Source organism: Crocodylus porosus, unplaced genomic scaffold, assembly GCF_001723895.1.
Source record: "Crocodylus porosus isolate Cpor-Errol unplaced genomic scaffold, CroPor_comp1, whole genome shotgun sequence".
Classification (NCBI taxonomy): domain Eukaryota; kingdom Metazoa; phylum Chordata; order Crocodylia; family Crocodylidae; genus Crocodylus; species Crocodylus porosus.
Window position 1 is genome coordinate 46492360 of NW_017728907.1, and position 25982 is coordinate 46518341.

At 53.7% G+C, this 25982-nt stretch overlaps 1 protein-coding gene and 1 long non-coding RNA gene across 2 annotated transcripts in view; both read right to left on the bottom strand.

The window, feature by feature from the left end:
- Window positions 1–25982, bottom strand: part of ZSWIM5 (zinc finger SWIM-type containing 5) — a 121512-nt gene that overhangs the window by 14982 nt on the left and 80548 nt on the right. Inside the window, exons 2-4 of the mRNA XM_019531329.1 lie at window positions 14561–14917; window positions 2416–2564; window positions 2082–2232 (exon numbers count right to left, since the gene is read on the bottom strand). Coding sequence (XP_019386874.1) covers window positions 2082–2232; window positions 2416–2564; window positions 14561–14864 — 604 coding nt within the window. The 5' untranslated portion in view covers window positions 14865–14917. The remainder of the gene's footprint in view (window positions 1–2081; window positions 2233–2415; window positions 2565–14560; window positions 14918–25982) is intronic.
- On the bottom strand, window positions 4919–6935 carry LOC109307408. Its single transcript, XR_002100257.1, has 2 exons — window positions 5178–6935; window positions 4919–5146 (listed from the first exon to the last, which is right to left on the bottom strand). It is a non-coding gene; the product is annotated as an uncharacterized LOC109307408 (long non-coding RNA).

Here is a 25982-nt window from a genome sequence, read left to right on the forward strand (position 1 = left end):
CGCCGCACTGCAGGAGGGATGTGGACAGCATGGAGAGGGTCCAGAGGAGGCCACTCACATGATCAGGGGCAGCAGGGCAGGCCCTACGGGGAGAGGTTATGGGACCTGAACCTGTTCAGCCTCCACAAGAGAAGGCTGAGGGGGGACCTGGTGGCCTGTTACAACTAGTCAGGGGGATCAGCAGGCACTGGGGGAGTCCCTGTTCCCTGAGCACTGCCAGGAGTGACCAGGAATACCGGTCCCAAGCTGGCAGAGGGGAGATTCAGACTAGACATCAGGAGGCGCGACTTCACGGTCGGGGCGGCTAGGATCTGGGACCAACTTCCAAGAGAAGTGGTGCTGGCTCCTACCCTGGGGGGCTTTAAGACAAGGCCAGACAATCACCCTGCTGGGGTCATCTGACCCCAGTACTCTTTTCTGCCATGGCAGGGGGTCGGACTAGATGATCTGCTCAAGTCCCTTCCGACCCTAGAAAGTATGAACTACAAACCAATGGCTTCAAGTTGCAGCAAAGCTGGTTTAGGTTGGATCTCAGGAAACATTTCTTCACTGTCAGGGCAGGGACAGATGCCCAGGGAAGTGGGGGACTCTGCATCACTGAAGGGGTTCAAGAAGAGGGTTTCCCTCTGCTCCACCAATATCACTGGACAGCCACTGGGCAGGGGTGATCTAGGTCATGTTCCACTGTAGGTATTGCTGCATGGGGCTGGGAGGGAATCTCACCTGCCGCTCCTGCCTGCTGCAACGTGTGTCAGGTTATTTTTTTTCCACCTCCCCCAGGGGCGCTGGTGCTGCTGCAGCCCAGGCTGGGGCTGGGCTGGGCCAATGCTCCTCCTGGCACCAACCCACAGGGTCCTGGCTGGAGGGTCTTGCCCCTGCACTCAGGCTCAAACTGACACTACACTGGGGGCAGGAGGGGATTTTCCCCCTGCTCAGACTAGTCCAGACTGGGGAGGGTTTTGTCTTCCTCTGAAGCAGGGGCACAGGCTCTGCCTGGGATAACCCCCTTTGCAGCAGCATGGCACCATGTCCGCGGTCCCCCAGCTTTCCCTGGGGCAGGCTCAGGTGTGATGTCTGGTATCATGTCAGGGCTGATCCTGCCTCAGGCAGGGGTTGGACCAGAGGACCTAAGGGGGTCCGTTCCAGCCTGCCTGCTCTTTGCATCTATGAAACCATTCGCTATTCTCTACACCTGCCCCGACCCACTCTCACACTCGTGCCCTGGCTGACCCAGTCGTGCTCTGGTGCAAGTCCTCTCTTGCACCACTGGTGCTTTCCCCTACCCATCTCTGCGTGCCCCTTACACCCCGGTTGGGCCAAGGCAACCCTCGGCGCTCCACCCCAGAGCCTGTCTGCATCAGATCCAGGTATCATTTAAAAGCAGTGCACAAAACCAACGTGCAAGACCGATGAGGAAAGCCTGAAAGAACCAGGGCTACTTAGTCTGGGGAAGACTGAGGGGGGATTTGATCAGTCTTCAAATCCCTGAAGGGCGACAGCAGGGAGGATGGAGACGGGCTTTTCTCTGTGGCTGCAGAGGACAGGACTAGGAGCAGTGGCCTCAAGCTGCAGCTGGGGAAACTGAGGCTGGAGATGAGAAGGGACTTTCTGACTCTGAGGAGGGTCAAGCACTGGAACAGGGTCCTAGAGAAGTGGGGAATCTCCATCCTAGGAAGTTTTCGACAGCAGTTTGGACAGACGTGTCTGGGACGGTTTATTGAGGGATGCTCCTGCCTTGAGCAGAGGGATGGACTCAATGTGAGGTCCCTTCCAGCCCTGCTTTCCTGTGATCCCAATTAAATGACACTGCTATCAAAGCGTCTCAAGTCCTGGCCCCCATGCACTGTTGGAAACTCCCCCATCACTAGCCACAGTGCAGGCTCCCAGACTCCTGTAGCCCCAGCTGCCTGCATGGCAGGGCGATACTGGGGAGGGAGCTTTGTGCCTGACAGCATGCTTCATTTCTCCCAGCCATGCAGCTGGTCCAACAAAAGAGACCACCCAAAAAAGTCCATGGCTCTGGGTCCACCCGCTCTCCCCAGCCCAGCCCTATCCCTCCAGGCTGCATCTGCGACCCTTACCCAGCTCGTCCCAGAGCTGCCGACACTTGTCCGTCATGCCTGTGCCCTGCTGGCGCCAGAGCGAGAGCCGCGGGTCGGCCATGAACTGCTCCGTGATCAGAGTCAGCATCCGGGCCCCGTTCGAATCCCTCATCCGCAGCATCTCGCGGACCTGCGCCAGGGAAGGGAGGGGGAGAGAAACCTTTGAGTCCAACGGGCTCGCTGGGTGGGTGGCCCCTTGCCCGAGACACATGCCAAGCCCCGCACTATGCGGCGGCCTCTCCAGTCTCAAACACATGGAAGATTGGGCAAATCGGAGCGCTCGCAAATCCCGAAAGCGTGGGCAGCTCCTCACCTTGGCGAACATGGAGTTGAGCTGCTTCCCGGAGCCATAGTAGCCTCCCTGAGAGAGGAACAGCTTGACCTGCTCCCTCACTTGCTCCTCATCCAAATGCCAGCAGTTCTCATCATCGATGCTGGCCCCAGCGGTGGGGTCCGGGGCACCTGCAGGGAAGGAGGTGACAAGGTTTAACATCACGCCAAGCAGCCCGTCTGGCCCCGCTTCGAGCCCTGGCCCATTTCCAACAGCTGTCCAAGATCTGCAAGGGGACGTTACTCCTGTGCTGCCACTGGTGGGTGTGGACAGGCAGGCACGTCGTGCCCGGGGGAAGGGGAAGGGATAAGCTAGGCTCTGGCAATTGCTTCGTGTGTCTGCTTCTATCCCGGGGGAAGTGGAAGCTCAATCACAGCTGGGTCGTGGCTACCCGTTCCCGTTCCAGGCTCAGCTGCTGGGCTCAGACCACGATAACGCCTGAACACCCCCGTGGCCGGCGGGAGCAAGCGGTCCTGGTTCAGCTTGCACTTCCCCCAGGATAGGAGCAGACACATGAAGCAGTAACTGGGGAACAGATGATGCAGGGTGACCACCCCTTACCTCCAGCAACTCGTCTGTCCAGTTTAATTGTCCCACGTGAGCGAAAGCAGAGCCTGCGGGAGACGCTGGTCTCAGCCGACTCGGGGTCAGTAACACGGAGGCTGAGCTCACGGCGTGCTGGGGGCTCTCTGTCCCCACGGCCCAGGTCCTACCACCGGACTCGGGACAAGTCTCACTAGTTGCAACGAGGGTTCAACAGGGACCTTTGGAGGGGTCCATGTGACGAGATCCCAAGGCAGGATCAGGGCCTTGAAATCCCCAGCCCAAGTGATGGGGGAGAGGGGGCTCAAGTCAACAGGGGGGAACAGCTCGGCTTTAACCTGGCTCTGGTTCCCCTTGGACCATCGAGCTCAGTCCTAGCAGCCCCTTCCTGGTGCCAGACGGCAGTGTGGCCTGGTGGGGAGAGCACTTGAGAGCGCCAGGCTTGGTGACTGGTGCACTGGGTGACATGCCCCTTGGCCTCTCTGTGCCTCAGTTTCCCCATCCTTTGTTGACTTCCTTTGCAATGTGCTCGGCGAGCCATGGAGGGAACCCATCCCGACTCACACAAGTACCACCCCCAGACCCTAGCAGGTTCTCCTTCCTTTGCAAACTGCTGGCTCAGAAGGAAAAACTCCCCAAGCCCCAAACCAGCGAGGATCGGCTTTTCCCTCCCCTCCAGCTCTGCCGCGCGTGCCTTTCAAATGCTTGCGAGTCTCCGTTTGGTGACACGGGGCCAGTGGTGTCTCTCTGCAGGGCAGGAAACTGCTGCCGACTACCAGCTGGTCACACAGCGGCTACACCTGGCCGGCATGAAAGGCCGCTGAAAGCCAAGAGCAAAGCCGAAAGGAGCCCGGCAGCAAGACAAAAAGGCACAAAAGTCAATGAGGTTTTTGCCTTGGAAGCCGTTAGACAAAGCCTGGGGATATACAGGATGGATCATTTATTCGCCGGGTGGTGCACAGACCCCTGCTAAACTCCACCAGCATTTTGCAGCCTGTCAAATTGAGTCAAAACACTGCCTTGCTCATCCCCTCCCCCCCCCCGGACACGCACCCTTTTTATTTATCCGTAGCATTTTAAACCCTTTCACGTTCTTCAAAGGCAGCTTTGTGAGGAGCCGAACAATGGCACGACTTTGTAAAAAATTATCAGCATCTCTGCATCTGGATGCTTGACATTCGCTGACAAAAACCCTCCGCCGCGCGGCCCACGACGGGTTTGGTTCTGCAAAGCCAAAGGGCTCGAGAGAAATTCCTCAGCAAAAGAGGGTGACAATGAAAAATCAATGCGCCTCCAGCACGCTCTGAACTCTAACCTACTTCTCTCATGCTTATTAGCACCCTCGAGTGGGTAAGGGGGTCACCGCTGGACCGGCCTGGCGCCGCGCACGCAGCGCAGGGAAAGCGGGGGCCCAAAGGCTTTCAATTAAATGGTTGTGACATCTTCTTGGCTGCGCTGGAGTTGGATCGGGAGCCCGCAGCTGTGGTTTCCGGATGGGCTGGTTGGAAAACGCCGCTCCCCTTTTTCCTGCCACCGCTGGGAGTTCCCGGCGGCGGGGTTTCAACCCTGGGGCATATGTCTGCGCCACTAAGACACCAATCCTGACTTGGCTCCGAATGTGGCCATCAGCGGATACTCTGGAGACGATGGAGCCAAGGTTGCTCGGTCGACAGATCCCAGGCAACCCCAACCCCAATCAAGAGGACTACGTCTCACAGGCTTACAAGCAAAGGGCAGCCAACCTCGGCCCTGCAGCGCGGGGCGCAGAATACACCTGAGCTGGTGCGACACAGCCACTTGTCTTCTGTGCCTTTCGTTTTTGCCAGCTCGTAATTGCAGAATTTGCTAATTTCTTTTTTGCCTTTCGTTTTTGCTTCAGTTTGCACGTGAGCCTTGGGCACCGACCGTGCCATGCCGAAGGAAAAGGCCGAATGCAGCTCTCTCAGCGGCAGTGAGGAAACGACCGGCTGCTGGAGAAGCACGGAGGTGGCTCGACTGGAGCCGGAGACGCTGGCCGCGAGAAGCCGCCCGACTTGGGTGCAACACGCCGAGATGCGGCACCTTTCATATCAGGTCAGGAACCTCCTTCCACAGGTTTGCTGGCGCGGACGAAGAGGCAGCCGACCGCTGTGGTTACAAAGAACCAAGACCTTGACACTGTTTGTTTTACCTCGTCTCAGGAGCCCCGGCCTGGAAGAGACCTCTCCTGCACAGATGCACGGATACCCACAGAGACGCCTCTTCTTCCCACGACTTTCCTGGGCAGCTTGTCCCATTGCCCAACTCAGCTGAGACATCAACCCCCATGACCGCCATGTCTGAGTCCCAGCAGATTTACCTGCACCATCCCCCCTGTGGCACAGAGCTACAAGCTCCATTTTTCAGAGGAACAAGGAGACAAGGTGACTTGCCCAAGGTTGTAGAGCTGAATCGGTGGCAGAGCTGGGGACTGACTCTGGGTCCCTAACTGCTAACCCCTGGGCCGGCCGTCCTCATGGTGCTCTGAGCACACGCTGCTCTACCCAGGTCACCGAATCATAAAAAAGTCATATGAAATTTGGGTTGGAAGGAGGTCATCTAGTCCAACCCCCCAAGTGTGGCAGGGATGTTCAGGTCAAGGTCAAGGCTGAGGCTCAAAGGTCAAGGGTGGCAGGGGCATTTAACAGGACCCAATGGGTGAAATTTAACATGATTAACATTTAGGAGGAAACGAGCCACAGAGCTCAGGGCTACGGGAAGCAGCTGACAGCAAGAATCTGACTATTCAGAGGTGGCCTGGATGCCGAAACGGAGATCGAGGATAACCAGTGCTATGGGAGCGACTGCTAACAGACGGGTACAGAGATGAACGGGGCTGGGTTGCAAGCAACGTCTTGCAATTAAAGACAGGGAAGTGGCCTGCCGGCAGGACAGATACCACCCCCCTGCCTCCTGCCTCCTCCACCTTCTGCCGGGGACATGATGACAACCCATGGTCTTGGGCCAGACTAGTCGACCCATATGTATGTAACAGGTCTGTTGAGAGCAGCAGGGGGTTAAAAAAAAGCAGATTTAAATTTAAACCTATTGCTAATGAGCAAGAGGACTGTATGAAAGGCACGCACGATGAGAACGGGCAAGGAGCTGGGAAGGGGCGGACATGAATCCTACGCTGCCATCATCCCTAACGAACACGCTTGCAAACAGAGCGCGTGCACGGGCGAAGCAGATGTGCACATGCACCGCAAAGGAAAATTTCTCCCTCCCCGCCCCGCCATCAGCAGTTGCACAGCCGAGCGGTGGATCCCGACCCCGGCGAAACGACGGCACGCTTCCTGCCGTGCGAAACAAAGTCTAATTATTGCTTGCGCATTTGTTTTGCTTTCATATAAAAGATTCATGGAGGATGTTGTAATATCAGACTCCTACGTGTGCGACAGGGAAGAGCAGATAACATGCAACCAATTACACAGGGGAAATGGAGAAACAGGGACGAGTAAACAAAAGGACCGGCGAGGCCTTTAAATATTGATGGCAAGGATCGTTCGTTTTGTGCGGCCAGCACGAACGCTATAGTAACCCAGCTGCCGGCACCGCGATGACGAGATGGGACCGACTAAGAGTGATTAGAGCTACAAGCTGGCAGGGAAGGGCACAGAAAGGCCGTTCTCCAGTCTCCAGTGGCACCCCAGCTCCAAAGGATCTGGTTGAACAAACACACTTAATAAATAATAATAATAAGCTGAATAAATCCATATATTTTAAGCCATTTAAGGAAACATCACTGCACCTCTCATGTGGAAAGGGAGCTCCACAAACCCACCATCAGGCACTCAGACCCCAGACGGAAAGACAATCCCTTGCTCCTGCCTCGGGGCATAATTACTGTACTTCTCTCACATACAATATTCCCCTGAATATAATACACACCTTGTTTTTGAAAGGCAGAAAGAGGAAAAAAAAGATCTTTCCAGAGTTACGGCTGCATAAAGCAGGGACAGAGCCTAGTCTTCAGTGGACTCACCCTCCCTTCCCTACTAAAGCTGAAACCCTAGCTGCTGCTGAAGACTGATCTCCATGGGGGCAGATTTATCACTTTGAAAAGAGCTAAAAAGTCTCCGAGGCTATGAAATAAGAGGAGATGGACCAGAAACAGCTGGCAGACAGCAAAAGTCCAGTAAGAAAGGCTAGCTTGGTTAGTGGAACAAAATCAAGAGCACTAAAAAAGAGAAAGCGTTGTCAAAACCTGAGGAGTGAAGAAAAATGAACCATTAAGTCAACTGCCTCCCTCCGCTACCTAAATAGAAATGCAACAGCTGCTGCCCTGTGGAGCAGGAATCAAACCCCAGGCAGAAAATCAGCTTCCTCATTTGATACACGCACCATCATTTTGGGGAGCTGATTTTTGGGGGGAGAAAGTGCATCCTGTATGTGAGAAAAGATTTTTTTTGCTACAGTAGTACAGCCGTCTCCTCATGTGAAACCCCTCTGGGCTGCAGGATGATCACTGAATCACAGACAATGAGGGGTTGAAGGGAGCTCAGGAGTCGCATCTAGTCCAACCCCCTCTCCAAGCAGGACCAGCCCCAACTCCATCAGCCCAGACACGGCTTGGTCTACCCGGGCCTTCAAAACCTCCAAGGACGGAGATGCCACCACCTCTCTGGGCAGCCTGTTCCAGTGTTTCACCACCTCCTCGTGAAACAGTTTTTCCTAATATCCAACCTCAGCTTCCCTTGCTGCAGCTTCCATTGCTCCTTGTTTTGTCATCAGTCACCATCGAGGAGAGTCCAGCTCCACCGATGCAAAAACTAGCGTCTGAACAGCAAATGTTGAGCAGACGGGCTCCAAATCAGGGTGTAAGAAGTGCAGGAAACCCGATTCGGCCTCGGACTGCAATGGACAGACTCTTGCCAGTATCGAGACCCTCTCTCTGTTTACCTGGATACAGGAGGGAGAGTCGTGGGAATGGCACGTGGATGGTCGGGGGCAATATTTCAAACTCCGTTTGAATATGTATTGGCTGACTGCCAATGGCACGGGGCTCTCAGTGCTGACCAGATGGATTTGCATAGCTCTCTTTGGAAGTTGAACCTGCAACCTGGGACCTCCATCATCATTGCACATCCTCGCCCATGAAGTTGCCTAGTGGGTTCAGCAGCATGGAGCAAGGCCAGCAGGCAGGACCTCCATCATGAGCTAGAGCCAGGCGCCCACACAGGGACACGTTTGCTAGCCAGGTAGGAAGCAGTCATAAAGAAAGACTTGCTGCGGGGCTGGCAGGGATTTGCAAAGGTCACACCTGGTCCAGCTCCTGCCTGAGGCAGGATCAGCCCTGTGCAAACCAGGCCAGACAAACCCACCATCCAATTTTAGTGAAACTACCGTCAATCCAGACGCAACACCAAATGCTGCACCCAAACCTGCCACCGAGAAAGCAGGGGGACTGCAGCAGCCGACATCCTGCAACTATGAAATGTTGTCAATAGTTGCTCAAGAGACCCTGGGGAGAGGTCGTGCCCCTGCTACAGATGGGAGCAAACCCCCTCCAGACTGCACCAATCTGACCACCGGGTACAATCCCTTCCTGACCCCAAATGTGGCATCAGTCTGACCCTGAGCAAAGGGTCCCCCTAAACCAGGGACTTCAGGATGCCGGGAGCCGAAGGGGAGAGGAGTATGGGAAGCGAAAAGGCATTGCATCTCTTCATTCAAACTGGTGGATCCAGCTGGCTGCCAGCATCGTAGGCCAGGATTTGGGACCCTGGATTCACCCCAGACAGTCACCCCAGACTGGGCATCGTCTCCTGGGCACGGTGCTCCCCTCGTCCACTTTGGGACCTTCGCACCCAACGTTGCACACAAGTCTCCTTGAGTCTCGGAGGGAGGCGGAAGGAGTCCAGAAGCCCCGACAGCCCCAGGAGAGACCCTGAAACCAGCCGCCGTCTGCAACAGCGGGGCACGGCTGGGTGTGCCAGGCTGCTTCTTGTGCACAGAGAAGCCAGAAACTAGGAGCAGCCATGCAGTTCTCCTTCCCCAAAACCCTCAGTGAGGGGGAAGGCAAAAAAAAAAAAGCAGGCACCAAAAAGGAGAGGAACTAGAACACGAGATAAAAATAGCGGAGGAGGGAATGCCCCAGGGGCCGTGCTTTGAAGAGCCTCCTGCCAAGCCACCCGTCTCTCTTCTGAAACGGAGGGAGATGGGATGGGGCTCTGCAAGGACGTCAGAAGCATCAGCCGCGGCTGACAACCCAGCAGCTGGAAAGGGAGCAGGTGGGGGCAGCGGATCGAGGATCTCCCTGCCTGCAGGCAGCAGCACAAGCGAGGAAGGCACTGGGTTACGTGCAACCCCGGTTACGCGGGCACCGTGTTTAAAGCCCTGTCGCAGACTCGCTACACAGCTCTCGAGACATCGATGCCTCTGGACACCTTGCGTGCGGATGAACCACGTTGCCCGGCTCCGCAGGAGAACGGAGGACGAAGTCACTCAGACTTGCGAAGCGTGTTTGAGTCCTTGGGCGAAGCTGCGGGGAAAGGGCAGAGCTACGACGACAGCAGCCGTCCACCACGAGATCGCTTTGGCTTCAAGGCTGAAAGCTGAGACAAAGGCCTTTTGGTCCATCGTGCAGCTGGCAGCCGCGCAAGAACTTGGGTTGAACCCGGCGGCCTGTTTTGCACCCTATGGAAAAAAGCAGCAATTGGAAGATTTTCGGGTTCCCACAGAAACCAGAGGACTCTGCAAGCTGGAAGGTGGACGGGCCGCCTCGGTGTCCCTTCCCCAAAAGTCCAGTCTGGGTTATTATCACTCTAAATGCCCTTTCACCGCACTTTGACCCTCTCTTCCCACTCAACTGAGGCAGAAAGCTAGGAGATGTCACATTCTGCCTTTCCTCCGGTTTCTCCCATACAAACCACTGCTCAACGCACCATAAAAGCAGCCAGCAGGGTCAGGATATCTCCCACCCAGCTAAACTAGCAAGAGATGTGCTCCATAAGGCACTGATTCCCAACCAGGTGCCCCAGCACCCCGGGGTGCCTTGAGATCCCTTCAAGGCTGCTGCAGGGGTAGGAACGATTCACAAGATCAGCCCAGAGATCTCAAACAGGAATGCACCGCGTTAAACCATTCTGCTCTATTGCATCTTTCCAAGCTCTTTGCAAGAAAGAAAATGGCTCTGTTATTTTTTACGCAGTTGAAAAGGAGTGAAAACGAAGCAGTGGCATTTTCTGTGGGGGCCTCGAGCCAAAAAACATTGAGAACTATGACTCTAAGGGGCTGTCAGGAAGGGAGAAGAGGTACTTCAGCGAAAGGGCAGGAACTAATCAAGGTGAGCTAGCCAGGAGTATGCGTAGGCTGGAAATGAGAGGCAGGCTTCTGCCCACCTGAGCAGCGGTGATGGGGAGAGGCACAAAACCCAGCTCTTTTTAAGACGGAGCTGGACTGGTATTGACACAGGTCCCTGCAATACCAGGGACTGGGCTTGGAGGCCTGGAAGGGGCCCTTGTTCCTAGGGCATCAAGGCCAAGGACAGTGCTTGGACACCTTCCCGGGAGAAAGACGCTTGATCCTTCAAAGGCACAAGCGAAGCTGGAACAGATCCCAGGCTGCTGGGTAGTGCAACCCTACGGCCTTTGGCTCAAGGACTCAGCTCTGGTGATTCTGGTGGACTGCAAGGTGGATGGAAAACTGGCAGGAGCATCAGGCTCAAAGGGTAGTGATCAATGGCTTGATGTCCAGTTGCCAGCCGGTATCAAGTGCAGTGCCCCAGGGCTTGGTCCTGGGAACGCTTTTGTTCAATGTCTTCATTGGTGACCAGGTCGATGGGATGTGGCGCACTCTCAGCAAGTCTGAAGATGACACCAACCTGAGGGAGCAGTAGATACGCTGGAGGGTGGGCTAGGATTCAGAGTGACCTTGACAAACTGGAGGACTGGACCAAAACACATCTCATGAGGTTCAGCAAGGACAAGTGCAAAGTCCTGCACTTCGCAGGGAGCAATCCCCTGCACCGGGGCAGGCTGGGCGTGACGGGCTGGGCGGCAGCTCTGCCGAAAAGGTCCTGGGGGGACAGGGGACAAGAAGCTGGACAGCAGCCAGCAGTAGGCTCGTGGTGCCAAGAAGGCTACCGGCGTCGTGGGCTGCATGGGTAGGAGCGTTGCCAGCAGATGGAGGGCAGCGATTCCTCCCCTCTGTTCAGCACTGGGGAGGCCACATCTGAAGTCCTGTGTCCAGCTGTGGCCCCCACGACAGAGGAGAGAGTCCAGTGGAGGGCAACAAAAATGGCTGAGAGGCTGGGAGGCATGACTGGTGAGGAGAGGCTGAGGGAACTGGGTTTACTTGGTCTGGAGAAGAGAAAACCAAGGGAGATTGAGTAGCAGCCTTCAACTACCTGAAGCAGGGTTCAAAAGAGGATGGAGCTGGACTGTTCTCAGTGGGGGCGGATGGCAGGACAAGGAGCAATGGGCTCAGGCTGCAGCAAGGGAAGCTGAGGTTGGATATTAGGAAGAATTTTCTCATGAGGAGGGTAGTAAAACACTGGAACAAGCTCCCCAGAGAGGTGGTGAGATCTCCAGCCTTGGAGGTTTTCAAGACCCGGCTGGACAAACCCTTGGCTGGGATGATGCAGTTGGGGCTGGTCCTGCTTGGAGCAGGGGGCTGGCCTAGACGTGACCTCCTGAGCTCCGTTCAACCCTCATTTTCTACGATTCGCAGACTGGAGACATGGGGCCAGGCTGGCTGGGACCGGATGGATTAACAGGAGGAGTGGAGTGGTTCCTCCTTCCACGAGCCCTGCTGGGTCCCTCCGGGGGCCCCTTGGGAAGCACCTCTTCAGGTGGGTCTGGAACAGGGGTGGGCAAAATGTGGACCGCGGGCTGGATGCGGCTCGCCTGGCCAGTCTATCCAGCCCACGGGGCCCCTACAAAATTTAGAAAATTTATATTTATCTGCCCCTGGCTGCCTGTCATGCAGCCCTCGATGGCTTGCCAAAACTCAGTAAGCATCCCTCTGCCTGAAATAATTGCTCACCCCTGGTCTGGAATCTCCCTGGATCCTTGAACAGATCCTTTCCTGCATGACCCTGTACTCCAGATCCTCTGTAGTGGGATCACACTTCTTTGCATCCTGTCTTCCCCCTACCCCAGGAACAGTCAATAGCTGGCTCCTAAGACTTTCAAGCCTTGGAACCAGGGAAGGCAACTTGGTGATTGGATCGGGCTGACTGGAACCTGGATTTGCCTCCCAGGGGAGTCCTACCCCAGGATGAATGTCCAATCAAAGGTGAGATGGGATCTGATCTGCGATTCCAGTAATTGCACCTATTTTGTGGAACAGCTTTGTGGCTTGTCCCATTTTGTTGAGCTATGAACTGAATAAGAACATCAGCAGGGCCAGGCCGGGCCAGACCAATGGTCCATCTGGTCCAGCATCCTATCCCCGACATTTGCAGAAGTCGATGCTGTAGACAGAGAGCACTGAACCAGGTCTCTCTAGTGATCTACCCACTATCCAGTAGCCTCCTGACCTCCATTTATTGGATTAGAGATGCCAGAGGAAACATCTCCAACCATTATGTTCACGAGCACTGAGCAGGAAAAGCAGAGCAGAAGATCAGGCAGGAAGCATGGTGCAAAAAGCAGAGCAGCAGATCAGGCAAGGAACATGGGGCATTGAGCAGAAAGCAGAGCAGCAAATCGGTTAGAGAGCACAGGTCATTGAGTAGAAAACAGAGCAGCAGATCAAGCGGGGAGCATGGAGCCGAAAACAGGAGCAGCAGATTGGGCATGGAGCACAGGGAAGGGGCACAGGACTCTGAAACAATGGGGTGGTGAGAGGCGTCCGCTGATTCTGCATCTGGATCTACCCCAGGATGCCCGTCTCTGACATCGCCTCCAGGGCCGAAAGCTCACCAGGTTCAGCCGTCTCTGGCTGGTCTCTGGAGAAGTGAGCAGAATAGTTTCCGAAGGGCACCCCGCAGCTTGGAGGGTGCGTGCTGCTTTGGTGGCAGGGTTTTTAAAAAGAACGATCCAAACTGACTTCCGAGATGCTCATTGGAAATAACATCACAAGACTCTCCGCTGATGCCATCTTGGAGGTCACTTGCCGGCTCTACAGCAAGGAGCCCCATTGAAAGGACTGAAGAGCTCCTCTTCTCTGGAGAAAACAGCTCTAAGAAGCTGCCCAGATTGGATCCTGAGCTGTCTAATCCCATTTAGTTGGGTCCCTACACCACTTTTGATCTGCCTTTGGGGTCTAACCCCAGCCTGGGGCTTTTCATCTTTGGAAAACTTAAGACACGCTTCTTAGTCCTGCAACAGCCACGTGCCTCTGGACAAATTGGGACCATCTCCATTGTCCAGCTGGAGGAGCGGGCATTGAGGCCAGCGGGCCTGCCCCGGAGAGCCCTGGCTTGGTGATGTCTGATGGAGCTGCAGACACTTTGTGCTTCACTCCTAGTGACGGACGGCGTCCGTGACAGAGCTCAGAGCAAAAAAGACCCCGGCTCCGAGCCCTGGCACCTGGCCTGAAATGGCAGTTCCTCTAACTCACCCCCAAGATCACCTTCCCCAGGAGCAGCAGTGCTCAAGCTTTTTGCCTGGCAGGCTGGATGGACAATGCCGGGTCTGTCCGTGGGATGGATCCAGCTGGGGGTCTGGATCCAGTGCTCAGGGTGGGCACGGCCCCATCTGGCCATGTGAAGGGATGGGAGCGTGACACGACCCCATCCTAGTCATGCAGAGAGAAGGGGGCATGGCCCATCTCCGACCTGCCACACATGGTTGGGAATTCGGCCGCGGGCAAGGGTGGCTGTATTAACAGCCACTGCTCCCCGTCACCAAATTCCCCGAGCCACGGGGAGCCCCACAGGCCAGATCCCACAGCTCCCCAGGCTGGATCTGGCTTGAACACCCCTGCCTAGAAGGACCGCAAAGCGCACGACAAACCTCAGGCCAGACCACAAATGCCCACCTCTGCTGCGAGGCTCAGGACCGCTAGTCCCATTTCTCTATTGGCAAGTTACTAGGTAGGAAGGTCCAGCTCCAGCTGTTTGAACAACATCTGGAGCCTGGCACTTCAAACACAGCATCGCCTTTGCCCACTCGCTGGAGGCGCTGGTCCCCGGGTGCTGCTCTGGGAACGGAGAACAGGCGAGAGCATTTCCCAGGATCTCACTCATTCAAGCCAAGCTCCCAAACCCCACGGGAAGCCAGAGCAGTACACGATCCCCAGCTTCCTCCCTGCATTTCAGCCCGCAACGGAATTCACCAAGGAGATGATGAGAGGCATTTCCCCTCCTATCCCCCCCGCCACCTCCGAATCCATGTCCTCGTTTATTTTGCCTTTTGCCACACTTCGGCTGCCCCTTGCCCGTCGGATCCGCTCTTCCGCGAATAAACATGTGAGCAATGACAGAGACCAAAGCAGCTCACACAATGCTAAATGCCACCGTGATACTTTTACATCAATTTTGTTTCCCCCCTTTTTAATCCTCCCTAGGCAGGACCCAAACGAAGGGTCACGTCCACGACTGTGGAGTCGCCATCGCCAGCCTCCAGCCGAAAGGGCCTCGGCATTTAAAAGTCTCAGCACAAAGGACGCAAGTTACCGTGCACTTGGTTGATCTCGGAGTTGGAGGACAGGATCTCATCTGCCAGCTTCTGGGCGGTGGGCAGCACCTCAGTGTGATGAGCCGTGATTAAATATTGAACAAACTTTTGCAGCTGGTCCCTGTTCATCTGGAAAAGGGTCTCTGAGATGGGAAGACGGAGTTTGACCTGGTCGGGCTTGCGGATCCTGTACAGGGAGAGGGCCACCACATGGGCGCAATAAAAAATGTCCTTGTTCCCGCAGCCGCATGTCACCGAGGTGATTTTGCAGCGGTCGAAGCTGATGGCCACTTTGTAGGTCATCTCTGGCTCTGTCGCAGTGCCGGGCTCCGTGACGGTCCCACTCAGGTGGAAACCTGGGGCATAGAAAAAGAGGGGGAGAAAAAGAGATAAGGTTAACCAGCTTGATTTTGCAAATGGACGGCAATGCGTGCAAGCTCTGCAACACTGACAGCATTAATACCACGTGGGCATGTGCAGGCTGATGTTGAGAATTACGTGGCCTGAAATCTAAGTGTTTAGTGGGAACCGTCTAAGTACTAGATCCTCCTGCCTCATTCTAGGACAGCAGCGCCACCACCAGCGTGCAGCTCCAGGCCAAGAGACCGGAGGACCGGCCGCAGGCATACCCATCTCAGCCCCCCTTCGGTGCCACGTCCCGCGCTGGCCAATCTCAGAGAGCAAAGAGGAAGAGACTGCTACAGAATGAAGCACGCACTGCTTTTTGCAACCCTCGGGCGCCCGGGGATCCATAACATGCCCAGCCGCACACCAGGGGCTGTGTTCACACTGGAGAGCTACATGCAGAGCTCCGGACTGACTCGCTGGGTGACTACACATCAAAATGATTGGGAGTACACGTGAGCTTTACACACACACACACACACACCCCCACCCCGGGGTCCTTTACGCAGCCTATTTAACCACCAAAGCTATTGCTGCCAGGTCCCTCTCCCAGCCATCATCTAATTAATCTAAAAGCACAAGGCCCAATCCTGAAGACTCTCACGCTTGATGAATGCCTGCCTCGTGTATCATCTCGCCCGCTCAAATGGCCTGCTACTGCAGAGCCTGTCCCAAGTGGGTCCTGCTCACAGGCTGGTTCTTGAACAAGGACATATTTTAAACTCCTGCCGTATCCCCATTCATTCCCCCAACACGCTTTCAGCCGCAGCAGCAAACGCATGAGCTCCAAAACAGTGGAGCAAATGGCAGAGGTGCTGACTGGACAGTGGAGCCGAACCAGAGTTCGGAGGGTGAGATCTCTTCCAAGAGCTCGGTGAAGTCTCCTGCTTCACCACGAGCTCTCTGCTCATATGGGGTCCTTCCACAAAATCCCATAACTCTTCAGAGCCAGGGAGCAAACCATCAGGGGACCATCTGCTCTACAGCTCCCACCATGCTACTTCAGCCCACCAGCAGCTGTGTTTAACAAACCCTGCTGCACTGTCACACCTACACGCACATCTGCAAACTGGAGCATAGCTCCCAGGTCAACTGGGAAAAGTCCTGCCAGGCTTTAAAACCCAGCAGGTGCACTGCCAGTTCCAAGGAGCCAAGAGCAGAGGGATACATCTTCCTTATTATTTGCAATCAAGGCACCAGAGCCAATGCGGCACTCAGCAAATGCATCTGACAGCTAGGAATTTCCTTTCTAGTTTAAAAAGACAATGAGGAAGAATTAGTTTGCGTCTACACAAGATTAAGCTACTGCACAGTAAAGTGTCACCATCTACGCTTGCAGGTGCTTACTGCACAGTAAATTAGTCTACCGCACAGTAAAGCCAAATAGCATTAATTGTATGTGTAGATGCACCCAAGCAGAGTCTTAAGAAGAGATTGGTCCCAAACAACTGCAGGGCTGGGGAGATCCCAGGAAGGAGAAAGAAGCTTTACCCAAGAGAGGCAAGAAGTTGCGGAGGAAGGAATGGACACTTGAAACAGCCTTCCAACGACGCCTATTGGAGAGGTTCAAGCTGGGCCCCCAAGAATCAAGACAACCAAAATCACCAGTCATTTGTAGAAACCCTAGTCCCAAATCCTTACCTGCTTCAGTGGGAAAGTGGGGAGGAAGGTTGAGGGTGGAGGGCAGAACAAATACCTTGCGTTTGCCCAGGGAGTTCTGCTGCTGGTTTTCGGGGGTGGCTTTGAATTTCTAATGAGACGGCGGCACCGCCAGCAGGTTAATTCACTTGATCACGGTCATAGAGGTTGGGCTGTGTCAGAGCCCGGGGACCTGGCTACCAACCCCACGTGGCTGCAAGACTGTCCCCTCCCCAAGGAGATGCGCACTTGGCCGATACCACCAGAGCCCAATCAAGACCCCACGTCAATAGTAGTCTCTCCGGAGTCAGCCCTCCGGCTGAAAGGGTTACAGTTAATGAGAGGAGAGAGGAAGGGAAAAAGAGGGATGAAAATACGTTAACTGCATCAAACCCTTGTGCATTTGCCAGCGCTCACAAAGGCTTCCCAAGACAAATTCTACCAGAGGTTTTTAATAAATGGCATCAAACCTAGCTATTCGCTGCCAGTCTCTTTCAAGCAGCGCCAAAAACCACATTCAAATCTGATTAAGTGTCAAGGTCTGCTTTCACTTTAGAAGGAGGAGGGAAAGGGGGAAATGCAGACCTGCTCGACAGATCTTTGCAGGCTCAGCCATTTGGATCTGTTCAAGCTCCGTCCCCGCGGGCTTGATAAAGCATCTAATTCGGTAATATTTAACTTCAAAAACAAGGAGAAAGCCAGGCGGGCCCCGGCTCCCTCCTCTTCTCACTGCAGTGCTGGCGGGCAGCTTACGCCTCTGCCTCACCCGGGTGGGGATCTGGATGCGAAGTGTTATGGTTACTAGATCTCAGCCCCACGTGGATCCCTCCTAGAAGAGCTGCCCCACAAAAACGTGGCGGGTCCGTGCCAGAGCATCTCTGTTTTATCACGGTTTTGAGAGGCAGCTGGCAGCGAGGCCGAGAGCCGCCTGGTTTCCTTTTTTAAAAGGATTTGAAGCAAAGTCATAAAAACCCTTTGGGACAAGTGATGGGCTCTCAAGGCTGCCCTAAAATGCCTTTCCGGGGCTGCGACTCCTTGCTCCGGGGCATAAATCCAGAGGCATGCCACATGCTCCTTGCTTTGGGCACTGGATCCAGGTCGGGAGCAGGAAACTGGAAGGTGAGATTTTTTTTAAGGACGAATTTATTGAAATGCACGTAGTTCATCGTTGATTCTTGGATTAGGAACTACGTGCATTTCAATAGAGTCATCCTTAAAAAACAAAGCTTTTTAAAGTGACAGGTGCACAAAACGCATCTGAATGCAGCAGCATTTTTTTTAATCTGTGCTGCTATAATTGTAAGATTGGTAAAATATTTCTATTTTAATACCTGAAAATTAATTTTGCACCCAGCCAGGCTTTAAATAAAGTTTCAGTTTAAAAATCATCATTTCTAACACTTATAAACTCGTCAAAATGTGTATGAAGATGCACATAACCATAAGCTATAACAACATTAGCGAGTGCTGTAATAGTATTAATATACAGCTCCTTCATATTCTGCACAGATTTACTTCTAAGAGCCCACACAACAGCCATAGAGGTGAGCCGAGTGGGCCAGGTCTTTGCTTCTCCTGGAGCAGGCCCATGCCCATGCCCAAACAGGCTGCCAGGTACAAGGACCGGTAGCTCTGCCAGGTGTGAGGCTGAGCTCGGGCATCACCAGGCAGGAGCAGCCCAGTCCCTGCTTCAACCCGGGCCTACCTCCCTGGAAGCCCTCTCCGCCCTGGGAGATGCAACCTCTCCCAACTGGGCCCCGCGCACGGTTTGGCCACCAGCTAAGGCAAAGCCCCTATTCAGGTAGTGCTGACCTAGTCAACCAGGCTTCCCGGCTCATTGACATCTCCCTGATTTAGAGAAAACGGAGGGGGTTTGAACGGCAGTCTTCAACTCCCCGCAGGGGGGCTGCAAGAGGATGCAGCGGGGCTGGTCTCAATGGTGACAGACGACAGGACAAGGAGCAATGGGCTCAGGCTGCAGCAAAGGAAATTTGGGTTGGATATTAGGAAAAACTTCCTCACTAGGAGGGTGGCGAAGCACTGGAACAGGCTCCCTGGAGAGGTGGTGGAGTCTCCAACTTTGGACCCAGCTAGACCAAACCTTGGCTGGGATGATGTAGTTGGGGCCGGTCCTGCTTTGAGCAGGGGGTTGGACTAGATGTGATCTCCTGAGGTCCCTTCCCACCCCCATTTTATGACCTGCCAACCCTACTTCTCTACGATGCTATGATTCATTTCCTAACGACTTGGTCCTTGGCTCTCAAGTACAACGTTTCTACCAATATAACAGCATAACACCCACTCATAGGGAAAACACCCCTTATTACCCCCGAGCTTCATGCCAAAAATTCTTCCGGATCAAAGCAAGAAGGAAAACGTGAGCCCCTGCCTTCCACCGCGTGGTTAAGGATGACTGCTGGGCATATGTGGCGGTGACGCATGGTACAACCCCCTCACCTTGCTGAACATGCAGGGACTAGATTACATGGACGGGGAGAAAGCAGAGATGCAACAAAAAAAAACAAACTTGTTTTATTTCTTCTTTTGTTGCTTCAATCCAGATGAAGTAACACAGAAAAGACCTAATAATCTACACTATCCCCACGTGCTCCCCCACTCCCGCAGCTCAATTTTAGAAGTTCCTACAGTTGGATGCTTATCTGGGACTCTATCTTCTCTTCCTAGCATGCATTCAATATAAACTAACTTGCTGTTTGATTTGCTGCCAGCAAACTGACAGTGCCAGGATTGGAAAAATCACAAAAAAAGCAGCAAATCTCTTAGTTGTAATTAAGGTCTTGTTCCATCCAAGCTTCCCTGTGCCTAAGAAACAGCTCCAGCTTCTCTCACAACCTACCCCCATTACAATTGTCATACAAGGGCTTGAAATATGAGGGCTATTTCCCAGCTGATAAAATGCAAAGTGCAAGGTCCAAATGCACAGACTCGCTTTACCACGTCTCCACGAGGTTGCAGAATGGATAATGATGTGCGAAGTGAGAACCCGGCAGGGCCAAAACCCATCTGGCAATGCCCCTTTCTCCAGGAGCTGTTCACACGCGTGATGAGTTGGGAACAGAGCAGGACTCCTGATGTTCCTTGAACGAGGGCACAAGCCTGAAGACAGCCGCCTGGGCAGCAAAGCTCACCTGTCCCCAGCAGGTGACAAGTCGGGTGGCTTTGTTCAACAGGCCCAAGCGGTGCAGATCTGAATGCATGCAAGAGCATGCACTGAGCGCCCACCACGCACACCAGCAGGGCCTGGCACACGGGACGATGTCTCCCGGCATATTAACAACCTCCTACAGCAGAAGGACGTAGGCTCCCGTGGTCCCCCGGCATTCCCCCGTGGCAGGCTCAAGTGCGATGTCCTGTGTCAGGGTTGATGATGGATTTGTCTGGGATGGTTTGGACAGGGCTGATCCTGCCTTAGGCAGGGGGTTGACCTCTGGAAGTCCCCTCCAGCCCACTTCTCTAAGACTTCATGTTTTCTATATCACAATCATGACACCAGCCACAGCACAGCACAAGGCCGAGTCATTCGCTCCTATGAAAATGGAGACCTGTCCACTTCTTGCTGGTCAGCAGATCCTGAGAAGCAGCCACGAAGACAAATGGGGAAGGAGCTTGTTGTCCGATGCACAGGAGAGGTGGCAGGAGAATGGCCCCTTTGTTAGTGAACAGCACGACTCTCACGAGGGTCACGTGGGAAACCGAAAAGAGGGGCAAAATATTACAGACAACACAAGAGAGAATCGTCCATCGATACATCCCATTCTCAAGTTCTCGATGTTTCGGCTTTCGTTTTATGCTGATGCTAATCTCGATATTTAATTTCTGATTAAAGTGGAGCCCAGCCTCTCCCTCCAATAAAGATCAATTTGGCTTGGGGATGTCACAAGTCAAGTCAATCCTGAGGTTGCTGTGACCACTGGGGCACTTTAGATGTTGTATCAACCCTCCTCCACTCTGCCCCGTGCTTGGCTAGCTTTGTGCACTCTGCCAGTCGAAGTCCCATCCAGTCCTTGATATTGGTTCCCAGCTCTTCTTGGGTCCATCTTTTTCTCTTTCCCTCCCCTGCACGATGGTGTTGGCAAGGGTGATGCTCTCGCGATGTGTCCAAACCACTGCAGCTTCCTTCGTCGTGCAACCTCCAACAACAGTTCGTAGGTCCCGACCATCAGTCAAGTCCACCAAAGATGCTCAAAAGTGCCTTAAGCCCAGGGCTTTGCAAAGGCCGCTGGAGGCATTCTCCTCTGCAGAGCTTAGGAACCAGCCAGCCTCTGAGCCATAGCAAATCTCCTCTGCAAAACGTGGCTGGACTCGTGGATAGTTTTGAAGAGTCACAGAATCACAGGCAAGGAGGGTGGGAAGGGACCTCAGGAGTCGCATCCAGTCCAACCCCCTGCTTCAAGCAGGACCAGCCCCAACTGCATCATCCCAGCCAAGGCTTTGTATAGTCACGTCTTAAAAACCACCAAGGAGACTCCACCACCTCTCTCAGGAACCCATTACAGTGCTTCACCACCCTCCCACTGAGATTTTTTTCTAATAATTAACCTCAACCTCCCTTGCTGCAGACTGAGTCCATTGCTTCTTGTCCTGTCATCTGCCCCCACTGAGGACAGCCCAGCTCCATCATCTTTGCAGCCCCCCGGCAGGGAGTTGGAGGCTCCTATTCAATCCCCCTCGATCTTCTCTAAATCAGGATGTCACTGAGCTGTGAAGTCCAACTACCACCTAGCCACGCACAGCCAAGTCCAAGATGAAGACAAGACAATGAAAGTGTCAACGCATGTGCATAACAGACATGCATTTTGTTGATCTATTCAGCCAAAAGAGTCTTCACGTATTGCTGGAGCCCTAAACCAGAGCACATCAAACCCAGGTGCCCGTAACCCAACTTGTTCCAGGCTACGAACCACAACGCCAACTGACATGAGCCAGAGCCAACCCTCCGTAATTCAGAGGTCTCAGAAATGAAGCTGGACGTGCCCTAATTCAGTAGGTGCAAAGTCCCAAATGCCACATCTGGCAGGGCCCTTACAAACACATCCCTAATTGTGGAATCCATGCTTGAGCTGTATAAAATCATAAAACACAAAAAAAACTTCACATTTGCACCTTTATTGAACATAAAGGCCTGCACATCTAACTGATTCTTTTTTCAGGCTGGAGTTGTATCAAGCTATGGAGGTAAATAAATGCACCAAAAAATTCAGAAGCTTTTAGCTTCAGCAAATTGTCAAAAAAGTGCAAAATTTCCAAGCAGAACATAGGGTAACTGTATGTTTTTAGGCTAAAAGATTCAACTGATTTTGCTCAGACTTTCCAAAATGAATTTGCCTATAGGCTGAGAGAAGGCATGGAAAATTTCAGGCCAAGAAACAGCAAAACCCAGGTTCATCCCATCACACCTGTGCGCCCCGGCTGGGTTGCAAAAACTCAAGGAGGCTCTTATTGACTAACCTCAACCGACTCTCCCCTCATTAGGCTCAAAACGCGCTCGAAAAATGCCAGCTCTTAGCCTTTGCTCATTTTTGCTGATCGCAGAAGAAGAATAGAGGGATTCTTCTGTTGCAAAGAATGCAGGACCCACAACTGGTCGGCACGGTTCTCTTTTTGAAATCGCTGGGTTGAACTTGTGAATTGAGAGTAGGCATTTGCACACCTAACAGCGCTGAGAAAAGAGCACTCCATGGCACCCCTAAGAGGATCTCCCAGCACCCCAGGGTGCCATAGCACAGTGGAAAATCATGGGACCAGGCACCAAACTGAGGCACTGGAGACTGGATTGGCTTCCCAGTGCTCCCCCTGCTCAGACCTGCCCAAATCACCGCGGTGGCTCCTGCCACCCACAAAGCCACAGCACAATCCCTCACCCATCGGCCCTGATCAAAGCTCAACCGCTTCTGGAATCTGACAGCGGGCCGGCGCGCGCCAGCCCCGAGAAACGAGCCGTGCCGGGACTCAGATTCACGACGTGTGCAGCGGAGGGCTGCGTCCCCCCACGGCTTTGTTCGCTTCTCGTCTCAGGCAACAATAGCGTGTGGATGGAGAGGTGCTGACCCCGGCACCTGCCCACGGCACTTCAGCCTCGGCTGGACCTGCCGGGAAGCGTGGACGGAAGTGGAGAAGGCCGTGACTTTCTCGGGGCGAGACTAACCTCATCCGTCTCGCTGCCCCAGGTGCCAGCCACTTGAAACGACAGGATGAGGGAAGGAGACCGATACTGATGCCCGTATGTTAAAACATCAAGTGATTTTCTAGTGCCAAGGCTCGTATTCTGGGAAAGCGCTTTGTGAGATCAATACTGGCCATATGAGGGGAAGCCAATACATAATGCTTCCAGAAAGTCCCCGTCATTTCTCTTCCCCCACTGCCCAACCACGAGAGGCTGGTCAGTAATGCAGCTTCACCCTTCCTCTCTCCACAGCCCTTCCAAAATCCTGCTTGGTGCGTTCAGCCCCCAGCTCCCACAAACCAGCGTCTCATCCAAAAAACCTCAGTTCAAGCCCGTGTTTGCAACGTGACCCAGCTGCAAAGTCAACCAGAAAGCAGGACGGCGACAGTGATGAGCCGCATCCTGTGGCTTTGCCTGGAGGAGCCTGAAAGTGAACCGAACCCAGTCCTTTTCCACCAAGCATCGGAGGGCTAGGATCACCTTTACACCCTGCCTCCCCATGGCAAAGAGTGGTCAGAGTTAAGGCTGGCGATGGAGCAAGCTCAGCTCTCTGCCAGGTGACTCGCCTGCAAATAAGCAGATGTTTTCCAGCCTGCAAGACCGTCAAGGAAGCTCAGCTTCCAGACAGGCAAGGACTTGGAAAATACATAGGAAAGACTCTGGGGATATTTATAGGAGGTGGCAGATGTACATGAGGTAGGTTGCAAACTCTCAGCACAAATCATAGGAACGGGGTTAATATGACCTCAAATATTTTTAAAATTTCCAAGCCGTACCGGAAAGGCATTTCCAACTCAACCCTATCCAAGCTCCTCAGCAATTATCATGAATGCAAACCCACTGCAGCCGCAGCTCATAGTGGAAAAACCATTTGTTTTTCCACTGTGTGAAACCTATAATGAGCAGTGAATAATTATTGCAGCACTGGGTGTTATTTATAACCCCTTCCCCGTCACATTTCCCAACCAGCTCTCCAGCCGTTAACCTAAACCGGTCAATACCTGTGACGTGCTCACGTGCTTTGCAGAAAAAAAGGTGCCTCTGCTCTGGGAAGCTGGGTTAGAAGCTTCCCAGCTCTAGTTCAATTGCTCCAGCCAGCTGAAGCTGACAATTGCTGTGTCCCTGACCTTGCAGTTGGAAAGAAGATGGGCTCATGAACTCATTTGCACATGACAATGCTCCAGCAAAGTGAATCATCTGCCTCCGATAGTAATGGAGAGTACTTCTCAGTACAGCTCTCCCAGGCTCCATTCAAATAGCGCAGAGCTGGCCTTTTGTGCTTTTAAGTGCAAGGAATACTCCGCTCAAGATGTGTGCAATTAAACCCACTTTTCTTGCTGCTCTTTTTATTCACCAGGACTCACAGAGGCGCCCTAGGCAGGTGTTGCCACACACAGATAAAACGTGCCTTTTCAGCAAAGGGGGGGGAAAAAAAAGGAAGGAAGGGGAGGGGGAGGAAAGGGAGGGGGGAAAAACGCTGAATCAATTGTAATTTCTCTCTTGCAAAACACAATATTGGTGGCTAGAGAGATGCAATTAAAGGAGCCAGCCCCTACAAATGCACGCCTTTTCCCCCTCCGAAAGCAATTCCTTTTCACGACACACGCAGGCTGTATATGGAGAGGGGCAGCGATCTGGCCGGCCCTCGTGGCGAGGTCCGCTAGCCGGCAGGGGATGCAGGCTGGAAAAATGCTGACACAGCGCAACGCGGCAGCACGTTATCGACTTTCCCCGTTTTCTCCGGTGTCCGCGTTACCGCCCGGCGAGACAAACCGCAGGATTCGCGAGGCAAACAAAGACCTCGAGAGAAGGCCTCCGGGAGCCGGGGCGTCTTCCGCCACAGCCAGGAGGAACAAGGGGCCGACACTGAACGAGACAGTCCCTGTCCAGGACCCCCTCCCCGCACGGCCCAGGCCCCACGCCCTGGGGGGAAGCAGCAGCTGGAGGAGGAATGGAGGGACCAGCACCTGGGTGAGGGCCACACGTCAGCCACCAGTTGGGCAACCCTGCTGCTCGAACACAACCCAACAGAGACCTCCATGGGTAGCCTGTACCGCCTGCACATGCGTGAGCTTTACACACGCATCGGCAGATGGGCCAAGCAAAGGAGGAGCACAAACGCTTGCACACCCTACCAAAAACACTGCAATCCTGAGGGTGGCGAGGGGAAAAATGTCACGCTGCCGAGAGGCAGGTAGGCTCGCGCGTGCTGGGGGCTGCCGTCGGCTTCTCCCAGCAGCTGAGTAAACCGGAGGGACGCCCTCCTCGCCATCTGCTCCTCTCCCAGAACACCTCCTGCGAAGCAGGAGTCAATCCGCTGGTTTCTATTCCTGTTAACCTCTATAATCAGTCACAAGGGCCCTTCTTTGCTTTGCTCTTTATCTGCGCCAGCTAATGCGTGAAGTGGCCTTCGCCTCCCATCTGTTCCGGCATCAGTAGAGTTAAAGAACAATGCAGCTTTCCCGTCCCCGGCATTCACTTACACAGATGCCCGTGTATTAACTCAATTTTCCAGCGTTTCCCACTATTATGCAGACAAGGCTTTGGATGGTTGTTTATTTAGGAGCCCGAAACAGAGATCTTCCCTTCTTCTATGGGCTTTGGGAACCGTCCCAGGCTCCATTTCAGTGATGCTTTCTCAGACGATTTGAAATTATTCCCACATCCTTCCCAACCCCCCTGCTCTTTGTCGTCTATGAGACCTGGGATGCTTCTCCTTCCTCCAAAATGAAAAACCCTCTCGTCCCACCCAGCCCATCCATCAGTTGTCCTGTAGACAAATGGATTTTTAAATCTGCCCAGACGTGCGAATCAGATGCATCTCCTGCTATGAAGGTATGGATTTGGAGGGATGTCTGCCAGGATGGGGGAGGGATAGAAATCAAATTAAAATCTCAACTAAATCCTGACTGCACAATGGATCTGCTAATTTCAAGCCGGGTGAGCTGAACAAGGATGCTAGCAAATTGAGCTCGGGGCATGTGCACTGTGGTGGTAACACGATGTAGGGAATATGGGGAGAGGAAAAATACAGCAGGTTTTGCTGCGACGTAGAGCCGGCTTCACCTACGAAGGGAAAAAAAGGGTGCAACACAATCAGGTCTGAGTTCTGTGGGGCTGAACTACATTTCTCACTTTGGAGGAGCACGAAGATGAAGACCAGCGACACGCAACACCCCGAGACAATGAAAACA